Genomic DNA, 20,371 nt, shown 5'->3' with positions numbered 1-20,371 from the left:
TTTTCATCTCTATTTTTATGAGTTTGTTTTGAATTCATTTAGCATTTATTTCATGTTGAATGTAAACTTTTTTACCACTGCTAGCTGTTATCCATGCATCTGTCCAGCAGCCTCACATACGCATCTGTCCAACTGCCCAACACCTATCACACACGCCTATCTATTCTGAACTCACTGTCCAAGCTAGATTACACAACTCTCCATACTTCAAACATCACACCCAACATCTCTAAACTCATTGCCCAAGACTATATTACACACTTCTTCATACTTTAACATCACGCCCAACACCTTTTTTCCAACGTATCTCTGCACATTCATCTTCTCTGTATCTCCTCTGCACTTTCTTCTTCCTCCATATCTTACAATGAGGTCATTTTCAAATAAAGGAAAGGGCGACTTCAGAGCTTAATTCATTGGCTTTCAAGTTAGCAGCCTTGTACGGGGCAAGTGACAAATTTGTATTTTCTTTCTTTTTTTCATTGATTGTTTGAATACTAGTTATATTCTTCATATTATAGATATTGTTTCAAATACTAGTCAACTTTGCAATAGGAGCCCCTTGAAAATTATCTTCTTATAACCAAATCTGCTGACTACACACCATATTAGTCAATAGTCATGAAGGGCTCTGCCATTTCTCAGCCGAAAAAAAAGGAAGGACTTAGCCATATAATCGGGTCCCTGATAGAGACAGCCGTAATTCTATTCAACTTTCTTGCATTGAAGATACTCCTAGAAAAGTAACCAACCTCTTTACCCCCTTCCATTGAAGATCGATACTCCTAGAAGTTTGGATACTACAACTTTTATTTTTTTTTAACAAATGTCACCATCCATAAGGAGAAATGCTAGACGCTCTCAAGTACACACTCTTTGATGTGACAATGAAAATTATCATTGGATCCAAAATCTAATAATAATTTTTACTGTCAATCTCTGTCAGAAAGTGTGACCACTCAACAAATATTAAAAAACCTTAAAACCCTAAATAAAAAAATAAAAATAACAAAAAAGAAAAGTAGTTTTATGCTACCATTCTCTTCTCTTAATAAAGAAATAATTTTATCTTAAAAAAATAAAGAAATAGTTGAGAAAAAAAACCATTTAAATAGAACAGTGACCGTAAATAATTAAAATAAAGAATTGGAGGTAAGTTTTTTAAAAAAAGTGGGTAAAAAAGATAATTAACTAAAATGGAGAAAAAAAATTTAGGATGTGAATGTTATAAATGGGAAATGGCTATCATTTTTGTGAAAAGAGATGTGTTATTCCTATATTACATAACCTTACATTAGTTATACATCAAAACATATTAGGTATGCGATCTATATATATATATATATATATATATATATAAGACCCACATACATGATTCTACATTCTCTATGTCTTGGTGTAAAACAATGTGACGTAAAAAATTCGTTTTCGTCGTGAAAAATGTTGGCAAAAACTCGAGCAACCACGTCATGAGCTAGAATTCTGAAACTCGATCTAAAGTGTATCTTTCTCTAACGAAATCTAGGCATGTAGGGCCGCAGGCCAAGTGATTTGTGGAGTCGTGGACGTGTTTGCTTGCTCAATTATATACACGCTTTGACAAATATATATGCAGCCAAAGCATGGGACATCATTTGATCTTCAATGGCGTCCAAACTGCTCACCCTCCTCCTCCTCCTCCTCTTCTTTCTCCCTCTCAAATCCCACAGTTCAACCCCACAAACACAATCTTGGGTCCAAGCCGGTTACTATTATGCAGGCAGCGAAATCGTTATTTCCGACATAAACTCCAAGCTTTTCACTCACCTCATATGCGCTTTCGCATATATAAACTCCTCCACCTACCACCTCTCCATCAACGCCTCCACCGAACAACTATTCTCTACCTTCACCCTCACTGTAAAGCGGAAGAACCCCTCCATTACAACGCTTTTGTCCATATGGGTTGGCAGAGAAGACTATTCAACCTTCTTTTCAATGATCAACCAGTCCTCTTACAGAAATTCTTTTATTCAATCTTCTATACGGACAGCTAGGCTTTATGGGTTTCACGGCTTCGACCTTTGTGGGGTTGTGCCAAGCAAAAGCTCCGACATGATCAACTTGGGCACCCTTTTGAACGAGTGGCGAGTTGCTGTGGATTCTGAGGCAAGAAATTCCATCCAGTCACGGCTGCTCTTGGTCATGTCCGGTCGTTACTTGCCAGCTTTGGGTTCAGAGAGTTACCCAATGGAGTCGATGCAGAGGAACTTGGATTGGTTACATGTTAAAGCGTACGATTACTACGTGCCTGGAAAGGACAATGTCACGCACTTTCATGCGGCATTGCGTGGACAATTGAACGGGGCTAATACTGATGATGGTATAAAAGAGTGGAGGAGAAGAGGTTTTCTGCCAAGCAAGTTGGTTTTGGGCTTGCCTTTCCATGGCTTTGCGTGGACGCTGGTGAAACCCCAAAACAATGCAACGGGTGCACCGTCGACGGGTCCGGCTGTTACAATGGACGGTTCCATGGGCTATAAGTTCATAAAATTCTACATTAGAAGCTATGGTTATGGAGCGGCTTCAGTGTACAATGCTACTTATGTGGTCAATTCCTGGACAATTGGGCGGACTTGGATTAATTACGACGATGTGGAGGCCATTAGAGCTAAGGTTTCTTATGCAAAGCAGAACGGTCTGCTTGGTTACAATGTGTTTCAAGTCGGCAATGACGACAACTGGGTGCTCTCTAGAGCAGGTACAAATTCAATTCAACTTACTACTTGAAATCCATCCATATGGTCTACATTAGGAAACAGAGGTTGAACATCATGACAATCAGGTCAAATTTCATAGGGTCCATGCTTAGGTTTCCATTTCTTATTGTTTATCTCAACAGTTTAAGCTCATTTAAATTAGTATTTTAACACTCCTCTTCATGTATGGACTCAAATTCTCCTTCAACAAATTATACCCAACATGTGAAATATTTAACCGAAATTGGTGGTAAATTGTGGAATTGCCATGTTGAAATCAGAGACGAAGAAAAGGAAGAGAAAATAAAAGAAATTATCAATGAATGTTGAGTGGTATGTATAGACGTTGTAAGGGAACAAATGAGCATAATTATAAGGATTAATTCTCTAATTGATAGCGCATGTTATGTGGTTGATTCTTTTCCTTACTGGGAGAAGCGCTTTGATTTGTTGACCAGTGTGTCTCGCTTTCCTTAAAACTTATGCTCTTGCACTTTCCACATTACGAGCGTGACACATTAGAAAAATAGTTAATGATGGTGAAAATGATAATGGCCTCCTCTGCCCTGGCTCCAAATATAAATTTGGTTTTAGGCCATGCGAAGTTTATTGTAATATTTTGGTTGCCAAAAAGCTTGTGTGTAAATTTGATCACACCCATGTATTCTTATCATTATATTCTTGTGGCCATTTGCACATATTATGCATCCTGTCAGTATAATTAAGATGTTGAAACAAAACTCAATGAAAACATGATTAGAGATCCTCGTTAGACATTCAAATGAATATAAATGAATTACCTTTGCAGCTCAAGAGGAAGGTGAAGATCAACATAAGAAGAGGCCTTCGTTATTAATAATTCTGCCTACAACTGTTGCAGTCTTGCTTATACTGAGCTTTATGATATGTTACTTATGGCGGAGGGTAATCAAGTCAAGAGGTAATTCTAATTTTTCAATTCTGAGACCACCATTAACCATGTAAAGAAGTACACAACAACCATATAAGTGGTGGAGATACTAAACATCTTTCGCTTATGTTTCCTAATGGTTGCAGGTTGTGGAGAAAGCGCCAAAAGATTATTATATAAAGTCAAAATTAAACTTCCAGATCCTGAAGATCTTGACAACAATGCTTCTAATCTGCAAGAATTCAGTTATACTACCATTAAAGCAGCTACACAAAACTTTTCGAGAGAGAATAAGCTTGGAGAAGGAGGATATGGACCTGTTTACAAGGTAACATTCGGCAATTGCATCCATTGTTCAATCCTGTGTGGCAGAGTTCAATTACATAACCAAAAGAAAAAGAAAATGATGTCTGGTGATATGAAATCATCGAAAAATATGGAAATTAGGATATGTTGGATCAGGAATCAGTTCGTTTTTCTTGAAACTGCATTAAAAGGTTCCAAACCTTTTATAAATTTTAATATTCAAAATCCTCTCAATCTAACTTAGTGTATTACTTTTCATAATTTACGCACCTAAATGGCTAACTCTGTATAATGCATGCTTGACACCTCATATATCTTGAGTTCCCTTTATACATATCAGTGTAAATTTAAGCCAAATGCATATAAGCAACCCTATATATAGCTCCAGGAGATTATCATAGTTCCTCCTCAATTGTTTTGGTGGAGTCTTATGCTTCTAACATTGCCTTCTGCTTCTAATTTCTTAATTCTTCTTGATGAGTGTATCTCTTTTTACAGCTTCATCTACTTTCTTTTTCACTTCATTCAAGTTCCCAGATCCTTTTTCTTTTCAAGGCAGGAATATACTTCACCATTCTTGTCAGAAAGATCATGATTGTTTGATTTACCTCTTTTCCACTCCTTGTTTCCTTGGTTCTGACTCTGAAAGGGATTTGCTCAATTAAGCCACTTGTTCTAATTTATCCTCGTTATACATTCTGTTCATACCTTGGATTGATTTGTTGCTAGGAAGAACTATGCTTCACTAAACAACTTTCTAAAATCTTCCAACTAACTATTTGCATAGGATGATACAACTTTTTTTGAGCCTTTCTTTTAGCTATCTTTTTTTCTCTAAACAAAGAGGGGCCAGAGGGTTGATAGCTGCACCACAAAAAAGGGGCTTGACAGTTGCAAATATATCTGTTTGTGAACATTATATTTCCACTGATAGTGATATGAAATACTATTATAGGGGTGAGTGAATAATGATCAGTGCTATATGTGGCTCATAATACTCTCTTTGGCTGATAATACTAACGATGAGTGTGGGTTTTCCTAGGGTAAGTTACGGAAGGGACAGGAGATAGCAGCAAAGAGACTTTCAAGAACTTCAAACCAAGGGCTTGAAGAGTTCAAAAATGAGGTCACACTTACCGCAAGACTACAACATGTAAATCTAGTCAGAGTTTTGGGGTATTGCACTGAGAGGGACGAAAAAATGTTGATTTATGAATACATGGCAAACAAAAGCTTGTATCTCTACCTTTTCGGTCAGCAACTTTTTATACTTCCCATCAGAGTTTTATGCATACATGCTGAGTCGTAACGTAATTTTGTACTGAAAAGTTTAAATGGGTCTAACAATTTCTAAAACGAGGTTTAAAGAGGATGACACACTCGTTTAAGCTTCAAATAATTAAGTAAAGGTAGACCCATTTAAGCTCAATGAGGTTTCTTGATTTGTGATTTTCTTGCCCCACACTTTCTAGTAAGTAACAAAGTATTAATTTAAATTGATGCAGATCCAACTAAAAAGTTTCTTTTAGATTGGGAGAAACGTGTTCACATCATTGAAGGCATTACTCAAGGGCTTCTATATCTCCAAGAATACTCAAATTTTACTATAATTCACCGAGATTTAAAAGCTAGTAACATACTACTAGACAATGACATGAACCCTAAGATATCAGATTTTGGGATGGCTAGAATTTTCAGGAAGGATGAGCATGAAGCAAACACAGGTCGGATTGTTGGAACATAGTAAGTAAAGTTCCTTTTGTAGAAATCTCACATGTTTCCTTTTTTTTTTTTTTTTTTTTTCTTTTCTTTTTTTCTAGTACTGATCATTGTCATTGTTACATGCTATATAGTGGCTATGTTCCTCCCGAATATGTAAGAAAAGGTATATATTCGACAAAATCCGACGTTTATAGCTTTGGAGTTCTGCTTCTGCAAATTATAAGTGGCAAGAAGACTGCATGTTATTATGGGACACATGAAAATTTGAACCTTTTAGAATATGTATGTTACTTGGTAATACTTTCTATGATTATATTATGATCACTATTGTGGTTTAGGTTTATTGTCATTTGAAAAGTCCCTCATTTGTTCTACAACTAAGATGAGTAATTCTTGCAGGCATATGTTTTGTGGAAAGAAGGCAAAGGGTGGGAGTTTCTTGATCCATCACTGGATGATTTATCTTCTTCTTGTAAACTCCTAAGATGCATGGAGGTGGCTCTTTTATGTGTCCAAGAGAACCCTGTTGATAGACCTTCTATCTTGGAGATTTCTTCAATGCTCAGGAATGAAACTGCAGCCATCAATACTCCTAAAAAGCCTGCTTTTTCACTTCAAAGAGATGAAAATGAGGAAGAAATTTGTCTGTCGCGGGGAAAATTTTGTTCAGTCAATGATGCCACCATTTCCCAACTGGTACCCCGTTGATACTGATCATGCAGTTGTATTGCTTTAGTTTTGCCATATATGTATGTTTAGTTGATCATTATCTTCATTCTTGTTCTTTCAAAATTAATTTCAAATAGAAAATTATGGGGAGCACGCCCCATAAGCTTTGGAGGGATGGGGGATAATGGGGTATCACTCCAAATGCATTAGACACCTCTGCGGTATTACTCAAAATGCACTTGATGCATATACGCTAGTTCTTTTGGGGTGGTCGGTTAGATGTAACTAGTACTTTTTCCTGGGTCATTACAAATTGTATCAAACCATCTAGTAACATCATGTGTTACTTGAGAATTGTATAATATGGCCCTGACAAGGATGTCAGGAATTTAAGAGACGGAATTTGTAACACTTCGGTCCCATATTAAGAAGATGCGGAGCAATCCACATAGAGTGAGTGGTTAATAAAAAGAGTCGTGAGTGTTAAGTTTCATATTGCTTAATTACTTGATGAAACTAAGTTTTATAAATAATTATAGGAAAACTCCAAATTAACTAGTAATTTTGAAGTGATAGTAATCTCTAGCTACATATATGGAAATAAGCCGTGATGAAATTAGTAATTCATAACACAAATAAGCAAATAAAGAGGTTGTAGAGATCAAAGATTTTAAACAAGAGTAATGTTATAAACCATATTTTTATCGTACAATTATCTCACAATATTGACATACAAGTAGTCTTAATTAACCTTTGATTTATTTTTTAACAAATAATAATCTAATAGTTGGTTGAAACTATTACGTCAACATTGTGAGATAAAAACGTAATTTCTAACTTTGCTCTTTAAACAAAGGGCATTGGTCTCACTATCCTAAAAAATGTGCCGATTCCTTTCTTTTCAAATACTCAACCTTAATAACTTTCTAAATGGCCTCTATGCAAAAGTTGTTTTTTTCTTCGCATAAATTCACGAACACTGAACCAAAAAAAAAAAAAAAATCATCTTCCATCCTCAACACTAACTATTCACATAAGAGAAATGCTTAACACATATATTTTATGAATTTTTTATTACAAATAAATTATAAAAATGTTTCTTTAAGTCTCATCCTTAAATTATCTTCTAAAAAAATTATTCATAAAACATAATTATTGTATTCATTACTAATTAAGATTCAACTTATATCTTCACATATGAATGATTGAATCATACACAAAAATTTGCATAAACTTTCTATTGCAAAACAAAATTACACATGTTTGATCAAAATCTTAAATCCTAAACCCATCTCACCCATTATTTCAGCCCAAGTGCATCCACGACACCCTCAAAGCTATCAAACCTTGAGCTCATCACATCCACCTTCACCCCAAGCCTCTCCGCCCCCGCCGCCGTCACCGGTCCATGCGCCGCCACCACTACCTCCAGACACCTCTCCCTCACAAACTCTTCCCCCCAAACTCCCTCAAGCTCTTCAACAACCCCAAAATCACCAGATAATGACCGAACTTCTAAAGCTGATTCTCAACCCTCTGTGCAAGAGGAGATAAAACTGGTTCTTGAAGTTGCCTTCCTCTGCACTAGAAGTAGGACATCTGATCGGCCATCAATGGAAGATGCACTGAAGATTTTATCCTGGTTGAAGCCACAAGATAATGGCAAAACTTCTAAAGCAAGAGGACTATAATCTCAGTTACACATTACCATAGTTAAGGACATAAAAGATATAGCAAATAGTTAGCTAATAAGAGTGTATGTTTGTAGTTAATTTGTTCTATAGCTTGCTTTTTGTGATAACTATTCAAATTGTTTTGCTTTATAATAGTGGCCTATAAGGTTTGTGTACCCTCCCACCCATCTTATGGGTTTTGAGGGACTTATTTGTTTATCTGCTTTCACTCTCTCATTTTGTACTTAGATCATACATTCCTTCTTTTATATAAAACCAGTTATGTTGCAAAGCTCACGCAAAAAGCTAGGGCAAAGTTTTCTTCTAAACTGGATTAAAAAAAATCATTTCAATCCAATTTATTAAACTAATATCTATCTTTAGAGTATATAATCTTCTCATGCATTTTTTTATCTATGTGTGTGATTCTCGCATGCATTTTAAAAAAGAGTAATGTTGTTTTTCACATCCATTTCATATTGGTTGACACGACAACCACTTTTAAAAAAAAAAAAAAAAAAAAAAAAAAAAAACTCAAAATATGTCATATAAGCCAATGTGAAATGAGTATAAAAGAGTAACATTAGTTTCTAAAAATACTAGCCTATAACCCACGCTACTGACAGGGTTTTTTTGTTTTTTTTTTTATTATTAAAATTTATTTTTAAAAATATTTTCATGAAATCTTCTTGGAAAAGAATAATAAAATAATAATAATGATTTTTGTTTTTAATCTTTTTTTCCCAAAAAGAAATTCAAGATAAAGAATTTCTTGCTTTACTATTTCCCACATATTCATAGAAACAAAAGCGAAAGAAAATTGAGAATTATTACAACATATATATTGACTAAAGAGAGAAACTTTCCGGAGTAAATTCAAGGATTTTGGCTTATTTTCTTTTCTTTTCTATTGTTTATGAATCCAATAGCGGCATTCACATTACAAAACAATTGATATATGCAAAACTATATAATTGTAATATAATCATAAAAAAAAAAAAAAAAAAAAACACTACAAAAACCACACACAGAACAAATCACCAATCTCAATTCATCATAAAATTGTTGACTGTTTGTTTTGTTCGTCGATCAATGCATCCTCTGGTTGCTGAGGAACCAAACCCAAAAAAAAAAAAAAAAAAAAAAGAAGAAGAAGAAGAAGAAGAAGAAAAAAAGAAAGAACAAAACAAATGATCAATCTCAAGATCTATATTCCTTCTTCCCCAACTATTTCAAAAACTATCATTCTATAGCTATAAACATCTGACTTGTGAGAGAATGATACTTTCTTCTTTAGGGCATACTTTTGCAAGGTCAAAATCAGAAATTTTTTGGCAAATTTTTTCATCCAAAAGAATGTTGTGAGGTTTTATGTTAAAATACAAGATTTGTGGGTTGCAACCTCTATGCAAGTATTTTTACAAAGGTTTGTGCTATTTTTCTCATAATAGCACAAAATATTAGTTCATATCTATATATTGACAGCTAAATACAATGGAGCAAGAAATAGAAATTACTATGATTTTGGCACCAAGTAATGAAGATGGAGATGCAAATAACATGAAAAAGAGAAAATTCCTATGTATGAGGTAGAGGCTCTCACAAGGAAGAAGAAGAGGGAGTGGTTGAAAAAAGGGAAGAAAAAGTAAACTGTAGGAGTATTTGCATTGAAAAATGCTGCTTACTCCAATAGAAGCTGTGCATTAGTATTTGCATTGAAAAGTGCTGATTTCTAGGTTGTGGGTAAATGCTGCTTACTCCAATAAAAGCTATATGTATGAGTATTTGCGTTTAAAAGTTTTGATAGTCATGATTGGGCTGATTTTTAATGTTGTTACATGCTTTCCCAGTAGTGCTGTTGAAGAAGTGCATATGGTAGCTGTTTGAAGCTGAAAATCTATTTGAAAGATTTTTTTGTTGAAGCTTGAGGTAGGTCATCTTTTTTCAAACTTGGAAAAAGTATTTATTTAACACTCTGGTCCCATATTGAAAAAATGAGTAACCCACATAGAGAAGAGGTAGTTTATAAGAGATGTTTATGGATACTAAGTCTCATATTGCTTGTTCACTAAGCTTCATAAGTAATTCTAGAGAAAAAAATTCTAAATTAATTAGTAATTTTACGATGATAACGTATATGTCGCTAGCGTTTTTCCCTAACCATTAAAGAAGATTCATTGAAAGACAATTTACTTCATGAAAAGTAGTTTTGATGGGCTACAACTCCAAGTTGCAGTGCCATGAAACATCAAGTAAGGCCTCTAAACCAGTCATTTAGCAGCATATGAAAAAAAAAAAAAAAAAAGAGAAAGAGAGAGAGAGAGAGATGCTGCTATGATATATTGAATTTTGAAATTAAATTATAATGAAAAAAAAAATATACAAGCACTTTATTATGTATGTTTGCATGACTTTTCTGAACAAAAATAATTATGTTCATGAAAAAGTTGTCATTGTCCATACAATTTGGAGATGCCAGACTAGGTTGGATTTTTCTAACACAAGTTCTTATAGTCTAAATAATAGCATCGCCATTGGCAATCTGATTTTTCAACAAAAGAAAAGTCCAAGAAAACGAGGCTTTCTAAGTTTAATTGGATTTTGAGTGTGAGGAAGAAAAATTGAATTAGAACTGAATATGGATTGAATGGATGGATTTATAACTGTTATTGAAAGATAGAATTATGGCTGATTCGAGCTCAGCCAAAAGGTTCCAAAGGTTTACAATCTGAACAAAATACTAGACATTCGATATCCAACCCAATAATTGAGCGGACTATTATACCTAATGGATCTACTAATAACCACCAAACAGATAGACCCAACATATTATTAAATCCCTCCCCCATCCCCTCCCCTCCCCTCCAAAATTATCTTCTTAATTATAACCAAATCTGCTGACTACACACCATATTAGTCAAAAGTCATGAAGGGCTCTGCCATTTCTTAGTCATATAATCGGGTCCCTGATAGAGACAGCCTTAATTCGATGTCTCTCTTAAGTCTCTTCAACATTCTTGCATTGAAGATACTCCTAGAAAAGTAACCAACCTCTTTACCCCCCTCCATTGAAGATACTCCTAGAAAGTTTGGATGCTACAACTTTTTTTTCTTTCCTTTTCTTTTTTCTTTTCTGTTTTTTTTATTTTTTAACAAATGTCACCATCCATAATGAAAAATGCTACATTCTTAAGTACGTACTTTTCAAAGTGACAATGAAAATTATCATTAAATCTAAAATCTGATAGTAACCTATTCAAAATCCAATAGTAATTTTCACTGTCAATTTCTGTCATAAAGTGTGAGCACTCAACAAATGTTAAAAAACCTTAAACCCTAAATAAAAAAAAAATAATAATAAAAAACAGTAGTTTTATGCTACCATTCTCTTCTCTTAATAAAGAAATAATTTTATCTTCAAAAAAAAAAAAGAAATAATTGAGAAAAAAAAAAGTATTTAAATAGAACAGTGACCGTGAATAAAAAATAAAGAATTGGAGGCAAATATTTTTAAACAGTGGATAAAAAAGATAATTAACTAAAATTGAGAAAAAAGTTTAAGACGTAGAATAATGTAACGTAGAAAAATTATTTCGTGTTGAAAAATGTTGGCAAACACTTGAGCCACCACGTCATATAGAATTCTGAAACTCGATCTAAAGAGTATGATTCTCTAACGAAATCTAGGCATGTAGGGCCGCAGGCCAAGTGATTTGTGTAGTCGTGGACATGTTTGCTTGCTCAATTATATACACGCTTTGACAAGTATATATGCAGCCAAAGCATGGGACATCATTTTATCTTCAATGGCGTCCAAACTGCTCACCCTCCTCCTCCTCCTCTTCTTTCTTCCTCTCAAATCCCACAGTTCAACCCCACAAACACAATCTTGGGTCCAAGCCGGTTACTATTATGCAGGCAGCGAAATCGTCATTTCCGACATAAACTCCAAGCTTTTCACTCACCTCATATGCGCTTTCGCTTATATAAACTCCTCCACCTACCACCTCTCCATCAACGCCTCCACCGAACAACTATTCTCTACCTTCACCCTCACTGTAAAGCAGAAGAACCCCTCCATTACAACGCTTTTGTCCATATGGGTTGGCAGAGAAGACTCTTCAACCTTCTTTTCAATGATCAACCAGTCCTCTTACAGAAATTCTTTAATTTATTCAATCTTCTATACGGACAGCTAGGCTTTATGGGTTTCACGGCCTTGACCTTTGTGGGATTGTGCCAAGCAAAAGCTCGGACATGATCAACTTGGGCACCCTTTTGAACGAGTGGCGAGTTGCTGTGGATTCTGAGGCAAGAAATTCCATCCAGTCACGGCTGCTCTTGGTCATGTCCGGTCGTTACTTGCCAGCTTTGGGTTCAGAGAGTTACCCAATGGAGTCGATGCAGAGGAATTTGGATTGGTTACATGTTACAGCGTACGATTACTATGTGCCTAGAAAAGACAATGTCACGCACTTTCATGCGGCATTGCGTGGACCATTGAACGGGGCTAATACTGATGATGGTATAAAAGAGTGGAGGAGAAGAGGTTTTCCGCCAAGCAAGTTGGTTTTGGGCTTGCCTTTCCATGGCTATTTGTGGACGCTGGTGAACCCCCAAAACAATGCAATGGGTGCACCGTCGACGGGTCCAGCTGTTACAATGGACGGTTCCATGGGCTATAAGTTCATAAAATTCTACATTAGAAGCTATGGTTATGGAGCGGCTTCAGTGTACAATGCTACTTATGTGGTCAATTCCTGCACAATTGGGCCGACTTGGATTAATTACGACGATGTGGAGGCCATTAGAGCTAAGGTTTCTTATGCAAAGCAGAACGGTCTGCTTGGTTACAATGTGTTTCAAGTCGGCAATGACGACAATTGGGTGCTCTCTAGAGCAGGTACAAATTCAATTCAACTCACTACTTGGAAAGTGGAATCCATCCATACGGTCTATTTCTTTTTACATTGTGATAGATGAGTTTGTGGTATCTATAAGATATTGGAAACTGACACATTATGCATCCTGTCAGTATAGAGAACTCAAGGGTATCTTGTTAGTCTCCCATAGAACCATAGTTAAGATGTTGAAACAAAACTCAATGAAAAAATGATTAGAGATCCTCGTTAGACATTGCAATGGATATAAATGGATTAACTTTGCAGCTCAAGAGGAAGGTGAAGATCAACATAAGAAGAGGCCTTCGTTGTTAATAATTCTGCCTACAACTGTTGCAGTCTTGCTTATACTGAGCTTCATGATATGTTACTTATGGCGGGGGGTAATCAAGTCAAGAGGTAATTCTAATTTTTCAATTCTGAGACCACCATTAACCATGAAATGAAGTACACAACAACCATATAAGAGGTAGATACTAAACATCTTTCGCTTATGTTTCCTAATGGCTGCAGGTTGTGGAGAAAGTGCCAAAAGATTATTATATAAAGTCAAAATTAAACTTTCAGCTCCTGAAGATCTTGACAACAATGCTTCTAATCTGCAAGAATTCAGTTATGCTACCATTAAAGCAGCTACACAAAACTTTTCGAGAGAGAATAAGCTCGGAGAAGGAGGATATGGACCTGTTTACAAGGTAACATTCGGCAATTGCATCCATTGTTCAATCCTCTGGCAGAGTCCAATTACATAACCAAAAGAAAAAGAAAATGATGTCTGGTGATATGAAATCATCGAAAAATATGGAAATTAGGATATGTTGGATCAGGAATCAGTTCGTTTTTCTTGAAACTCCATTAAAAGGTTCCAAACCTTTTATTTTAATATTCAAAATCCTCTCAATCTAACTTAGTGCATTACTTTTCGTAATTTACGCACCCAATTTGCTAACCCTGTATAATGCATGCTTGACACCTCATATATCTTGAGTTCCCTTTATGCATATCAGTGTAAATTTAAGCCAAATACATATAAGCAACCCTATATATAGCTCCAGGAGATTATCATAGTTACTCCTCAATTCTTTAGGTGGAGTCTTATGCTTCTAACATTGCCTTCTGCTTCTAATTTCTTAATTCTTCTTGATGAGTGTATCTCTTTACAGCTTCATCTACTTTCTTTTTCACTTCATTCAAGTTCCCAGATCCATATTCTTTTCAAGGCAGGATATACTTCACCATTCTTCTCAGAAAGATCATGATTGTTTGATTTACCTCTTTTCCACTCCTTGTTTCCTTGGTTCTGAATCTGAAAGGGATTTGCACAATTAAGCCACCTGTTCTAATTTATCCTCGTTATACATTCTGTTCATACCTTGGAATGATTTGTTGCTAGGAAGAACTATGCTTCACTAAACAACTTTCTAAAATCTTCTAACTAACTATTTTCATAGGATGATACCACTTTTTTTGAGCCTTTCTTTTAGCTATCTTCTTTTCTCTGAACAAAAAGGGGCCAGAGGGCTGATAGCTGCACCACAAAAAAAGGGCTAGACAGTTGCAAATATGTTTCTGTTTGTGAACATTATATTTCCACTGATAATGATATGAAATACTATAATAGGGGTGAGTGAATAATGTTCAGTGATATATGTGGCTCATAATACTCTCTTTGGCTGATAACACTAACGATGAGTGAGAGTTTTCCCAGGGTAAGTTACGGAAGGGACAGGAGATAGCAGTAAAGAGACTTTCAAGAACTTCAAACCAAGGCCTTGAAGAGTTCAAAAATGAGGTCACACTTACCGCCAGACTACAACATGTAAATCTAGTCAGAGTTCTGGGGTATTGCACCGAGAGGGATGAAAAGATGTTGATTTATGAATACATGGCAAACAAAAGCTTGTATCTCTACCTTTTCGGTTAGCAACTTTTTATGCTTCCCATCAGAGTTTTATGCATACATGCTAAGTCGTAACATAATTTTGTACTTAAAAGCTTAAATGAGTCTAACCATTTCCACAACGAGGTTTAAAGAGGATGACACACTCGTTTAAGCTTCAAATAATTAAGCAAAGGTAGACCCAGTTAAGCTCAATGAGGTTTCTTGATTTGTGATTTTCTTGCTCCCCACTTTTTAATAAGTAACAAAGTATTAATTTAAATTGATGCAGATTCAACTAGAAAGTTTCTTTTAGATTGGAAGAAACGTGTTCACATCATTGAAGGCATTACTCAAGGGCTTCTATATCTCCAAGAATACTCAAATTTTACTATAATTCACCGAGATTTAAAAGCTAGTAACATACTACTAGACAATGAGATGAATCCTAAGATATCAGATTTTGGGATGGCTAGAATTTTCAGGAAGGATGAGCATGAAGCAAACACAAGTCGGATTGTTGGAACATAGTAAGTAAAGTTCCTTTTGTAGAAATCTCACATGTTTCCTTTTTTTTTTCTTTTCTTTTTTTCTTGTACTGATCATTTTCGTTGTTACATGCTATACAGTGGCTATGTTCCTCCCGAATATGTAAGAAAAGGTATATATTCGACAAAATCCGACGTTTATAGCTTTGGAGTTCTGCTTCTGCAAATTATAAGTGGCAAAAGGACTGCATGTTATTATGGGACACATGATAATTTGAACCTTTTAGAATATGTAAGTTACTTGGTAATACTTTCTATGATTATATTATGATCACTATTGTGGTTTAGGTTTATTGTCATTTCAAAAGTCTCTCACTTGTTCTACAACTAAGATGAGTAATTCTTGCAGGCATATGTGCTATGGAAAGAGGGCAAAGGGTGGGAGTTTCTCGATCCATCGCTAGATGATTTATCTTCTTCTTGTAAACTCCTAAGATGCATGGAGGTGGCTCTTTTATGTGTCCAAGAGAACCCTGTTGATAGACCTTCTATGTTAGAGGTTTCTTCAATGCTCAAGAATGAAACTAGAGCCATCAACACTCCTAAAAAGCCTGCTTTTTCACTTCAAAGAGATGAAAATGAGGAAGAAAATTCTCTATCACAGGGAAAATTTTGTTCAATCAATGATGCCACAATTTCCCAACTGGTACCCCGATGATACTGATCATGCCATTGTATTGCTTTAGTTTTGCCCTATATCTATGTTTAGTTGATCATTATCTTCATTCTTGTTCTTTCAAAATTAATATCAAATATAATACTATGGGACCACGCCTCATAAGCTTTGGAATGATGGAAGAAAATGGGGTATCACTCCAAAAGTATTAGACATATCTACGGTATCACTCCAAAAGAACTAGCAGCATATGTACTAGTTCTTTTGAGGTGGTCAATCAGATGTGGTTAGCACTTTTTTCTGAGTAATTACAAATAGTATCAAAGCCATCTAGTAGCATCATATGTTACTTCAGAACTGTATGATGTGGCCCTGACAAGGACCTCAGGGATTTAAGGGAGGGAGTTTGTATCACTCCGGTCCCATATTAGGAAGATGAGGAGTAGTCTACATAGAGTGAATGGTTCATAAAAAGAGTTATGAGTGTTAAGTTCCATATTGCTTAATTACTATGTGAAACTAAGTTTTATAAAGAATTATAGGGAAAATTCAAATTAACTAGTCATTTTGAGATGATAGTACAAATGTAACTAACGTTTACAACTTTTCCCTAGGTGTAAGCTCTAGCCACATCTAGGGAAATAAGCCGTAATGAAATTAATAACTCATAACACAAACAAGCAAATAAAGGGGTTGTAGAGGCCAAAGATTTTAAACAAGAGTAATGTTATAAAACATATTTTTATCGTACAATTATCTCACAATATTGACATACAAGTAGTCTTAATTAACCTTTGATTTTTCTTTTAACAAATACTAATCCAATAGTTGGTTAGAATTATCATGTCAACATTGTGAGATAAAAACATAGTTTCTAACATTACTCTTTAAACAAAGTGCATTAGTCTCACTGTCCTAAAAAATGTGCCGATTCCTTTCTTTTCAAATACTTAACCTTAATAACTTTCTAAATGGTCTCTATGCAAAAATTGTTTTTTTCTTCGGATAAATTCATGAACATCGAACAAAAAGAAAAATAAATCATCTTATATCCTCAACACTAATTATTCACATAAGAGAAATGCTTAACACATATATTTTATAAATTTTTTATTACAAATAAATTATTAAATGTTTCAGTAAGTCTCATCCTTAAATTATCTTTAAAAAAAATTATTCAAAAAACATAATTATTGTATTCGTTACTAATTAAACTTCAACTTATATCTTCACATATGAATGATTGAATCATACACAAATATTTGCATAAATTTTCTATTGCAAAACAAAATTAAATACGAGTTTGATCAAAATCTTAAATCCTAAACCCATCTCACCCCTTATTTCAAGTTTTCAATCCAAGTGCATCAACGACGCCTTCAAAGCTATCAAACCTTGAGCTCACCACATCCACCTTCACCCCAAGCCTCTTTGCCCCCGCCGCAGTCACCGGTCTGTGTGCCGCCACCACCACCTCCAGACACCTCCCCCTCATAAACTCCTCCACCCAAAATCCTTCAAGCTCTTCAACAACCCCAAAATCACCAGATAATGACCGAACTTCTAAAGCTGAATCTAAACCCTCTGTGCAAGAGGAGATAAAACTGGCTCTTGAAGTTGCCTTCCTCTACACTAGAAGTAGGACATCTAATTAGCCATCAATGTAAGATGCACTAAAGCTTTTATCTGGGTTGAAGCCACAAGATAATGACAGAACTTCTAAAGCAGGAGGACTATAATCTTAGTTACACATTAGCACACTTAAGGATATAAAAGATATAGCAAATAGTTAGCTAATAAGAGTGTCTGTTTGTAGTTAATTTGTTCTACAGCTTGCTTTTTGTGATAATTATTAGAAACTCTTTTGCTTTATAATAGTGGCCTATAAGGTTTGTGTACCCTCCCACCCATCTTATGGGTTTTGAGGGACTTATTGTTTATCTGCTTTCACTCTCTCATTTTGTACTTAGGTCATACATTCCTTCTTTTATATAAAACCAGTTATGTTGCAAAGCTCACGCAAAAAGCTAGGACAAAGTTTTTCTTCTAAATTGGGTTAAAAAAAATTATTTCAATCCAATTTATTAAATTGATATCTACCTTTAGATTATATAATTCTCGCATGTATTTTTTTTATTTTTTATTTTTTATTTTTTTATCTATGTATGTGTTCCTCACATGTATTTTAAAAAAGAGTAACGTTTTTCACACCAATTTCCCATTGGTTGACGTGACTGCCACTTAAAAAAAAAAAAAGCAATTTAAAATATGTCACATCAGCCAGTGTGAAATAGTAGCATTACTTTTTAAAAGTACTAGTCAACTCTAAGTTAAAATTCAGCTTTTATATATGATATAAAAAGAAAAAGTTTTTAATTTTATATTTTTTTTAAAAAAATTCTCACCACTTAATGCTATAATGTGGAAAGTCTTTATTTTGATCTCATGAAGATTCACAGCCATAATCTTTTCATTAAAGCACAATAAATCTATTAAAATCATGATAAAATCAGTTCAACCTTTAAAATTTATCGGTTTTTTACTTAAAATACTGGTTCAGTGTTTAAAAATGATGAGTTCACACCACGTGTCACAATTCTAAGTTAGCTCTAAGTTAGAACTCGGCTTATATATATATATGATATCATGATCTTTTTATTAAAGTACAATAAATTTATTAAAATCATGACAAAACCGATTTAACCTTTAAAATTTATTGGTTTTTTTTACTTAAAAGACTTGTTCAGTGTTTAAAAATTATGGGTTATATGTGTAGTGAATGTAGTGTGTTTTTAATTTTTAATTTTTAATTTTTTTAAAAAATGTATCTCCCCACTTAATGCAGCTATAATGACACTTAATGCTATTATACGAAAAAAAATCTTTATTTTAGTATCATGAAAATTCACACTCATGATCTTTTCATCAAAGCAAAATAAATTATTAAAATCACGACAAAACTGGTTTAATCTTTAAAATTCACCGATTTTTTTACTTAAAAGACCGGTTTAGTGTTTAAAATTATGGGTTCACGCCATGTATCATAATCTTATGTTAATTCTAAGTTGGAATTCAGCTTTTTTTATATATATAGGACAGAAATTTCTTATAAACTGGTTTGAAGAAAATTTCATACAACCCACATATAAGATTGAAATGTGTCTTTTAAACATATAAGAAGCACGTGTTTGTTTTATTAATGCTATTAAAAAAGCATGTGAGAAGCACATGCTATTAAAAAACTTGTGTTTTTCACATGCCAAGATATACATGTCAATCTTATATGTGTGTTGTATGAAATTTTCTACAAACCAGTTTGAAGCAAATTTCTATACATATATGTATGTATGATATATGACTAGTACATAACCCACGCTATGCGCGGGATTCTTTATTATAATTTAATTTCAAAATTTTTAACATAGCAAGAAGAAAATATCGATTCTAATTATTAAAGCATTAATAGAAAATTAACATGAATATTTGATATGGTTGGTGTGATACTTATTATATTTCAATACAAATAAAATGCATATTATTCCAAATATTCGAGAAAAAAAAATAATATATATATATATATATATATATATATATATATATATATATATATATAGACACACACACACACAAAGCAAAGTGAACAAAATCATTTTTTTTATGAATACAAAATAAAACAAAATCTTTCTCTCAACATTTCACGCAATCAAATAAATTATCTCACATCTAGTTCAATGTTAAATTATCTCTTTGGCGTTTCGAAAGAGTTTCTATCTTTTTATGCGCAACAATTAAATAAATTTTGCCTCTTTTGCTTTCGAAAGTAGAAAAAACTCTTCCAAAAATAGCCTGAAAATCCAAGTAAATCACACGATTCAAAAAAAAAAAAAAAATCAAATCAAATCAATTACCATAAGACCATTGATCCCGGAAACACCACATACATTTTTTACTTAACTTAAGAATTGAACCTAATGTGAGAGGCTTTATTTGATTGCATTAAATGTATCTTACAAAGAAACATAAATATAATCAAATAAATGCCTTCTTTTGCTTCCAAAGGGGAGGGGGGACACTTCTAACAAATGTCTAAAAATTCGAATACATCACACAAACGAAGAAAAAAAATCTCATGAAACATTCAAATGAATAAAAATATAAAACCATTATTTGTTAGGGTTAAATACATCTTTGATTTTTGAGTTTTGACAATTTTATTTTTAATTCTTGAGTTTCAATTCGCAATACAGATGGTATCTTAATTTTGAGAAAAAAAAAACCGAATTGGCACCTTAGTCAAGTTTTCCATCCAAAACTAACGGCTTGCCACGTGTCACTATATAAAAAATAAAAATTATTAAAATTAAATATATATATATATTAAAAAATTAAAAAATTGAAAAAAAAACAAA

At 33.9% G+C, this 20,371-nt stretch overlaps 1 protein-coding gene and 1 pseudogene across 1 annotated transcript; both read left to right on the top strand.

The window, feature by feature from the left end:
• The first annotated feature begins 1,631 nt into the window (after positions 1-1,631).
• LOC133867261 (cysteine-rich receptor-like protein kinase 19) lies at positions 1,632-6,749 on the top strand. Its single transcript, XM_062303982.1, has 7 exons — positions 1,632-2,740; positions 3,547-3,678; positions 3,795-3,976; positions 4,997-5,207; positions 5,460-5,697; positions 5,808-5,958; positions 6,076-6,749. The coding sequence occupies exons 1-7, from the start codon at positions 1,645-1,647 to the stop codon at positions 6,382-6,384; spliced, it is 2,319 nt and encodes a 772-aa protein (XP_062159966.1). The 5' UTR covers positions 1,632-1,644; the 3' UTR covers positions 6,385-6,749.
• A 5,075-nt stretch (positions 6,750-11,824) lies between these two features.
• On the top strand, positions 11,825-16,065 carry LOC133866365 (receptor-like serine/threonine-protein kinase SD1-8; annotated as a pseudogene).
• Positions 16,066-20,371: the final 4,306 nt, after the last annotated feature.

The sequence above is a fragment of the Alnus glutinosa genome, chromosome 4 (genome assembly GCF_958979055.1).
Source record: "Alnus glutinosa chromosome 4, dhAlnGlut1.1, whole genome shotgun sequence".
In the NCBI taxonomy this organism is placed as follows: Eukaryota; Viridiplantae; Streptophyta; class Magnoliopsida; order Fagales; family Betulaceae; genus Alnus; species Alnus glutinosa.
This window is presented reverse-complemented; position numbering and strand designations above follow the sequence as displayed.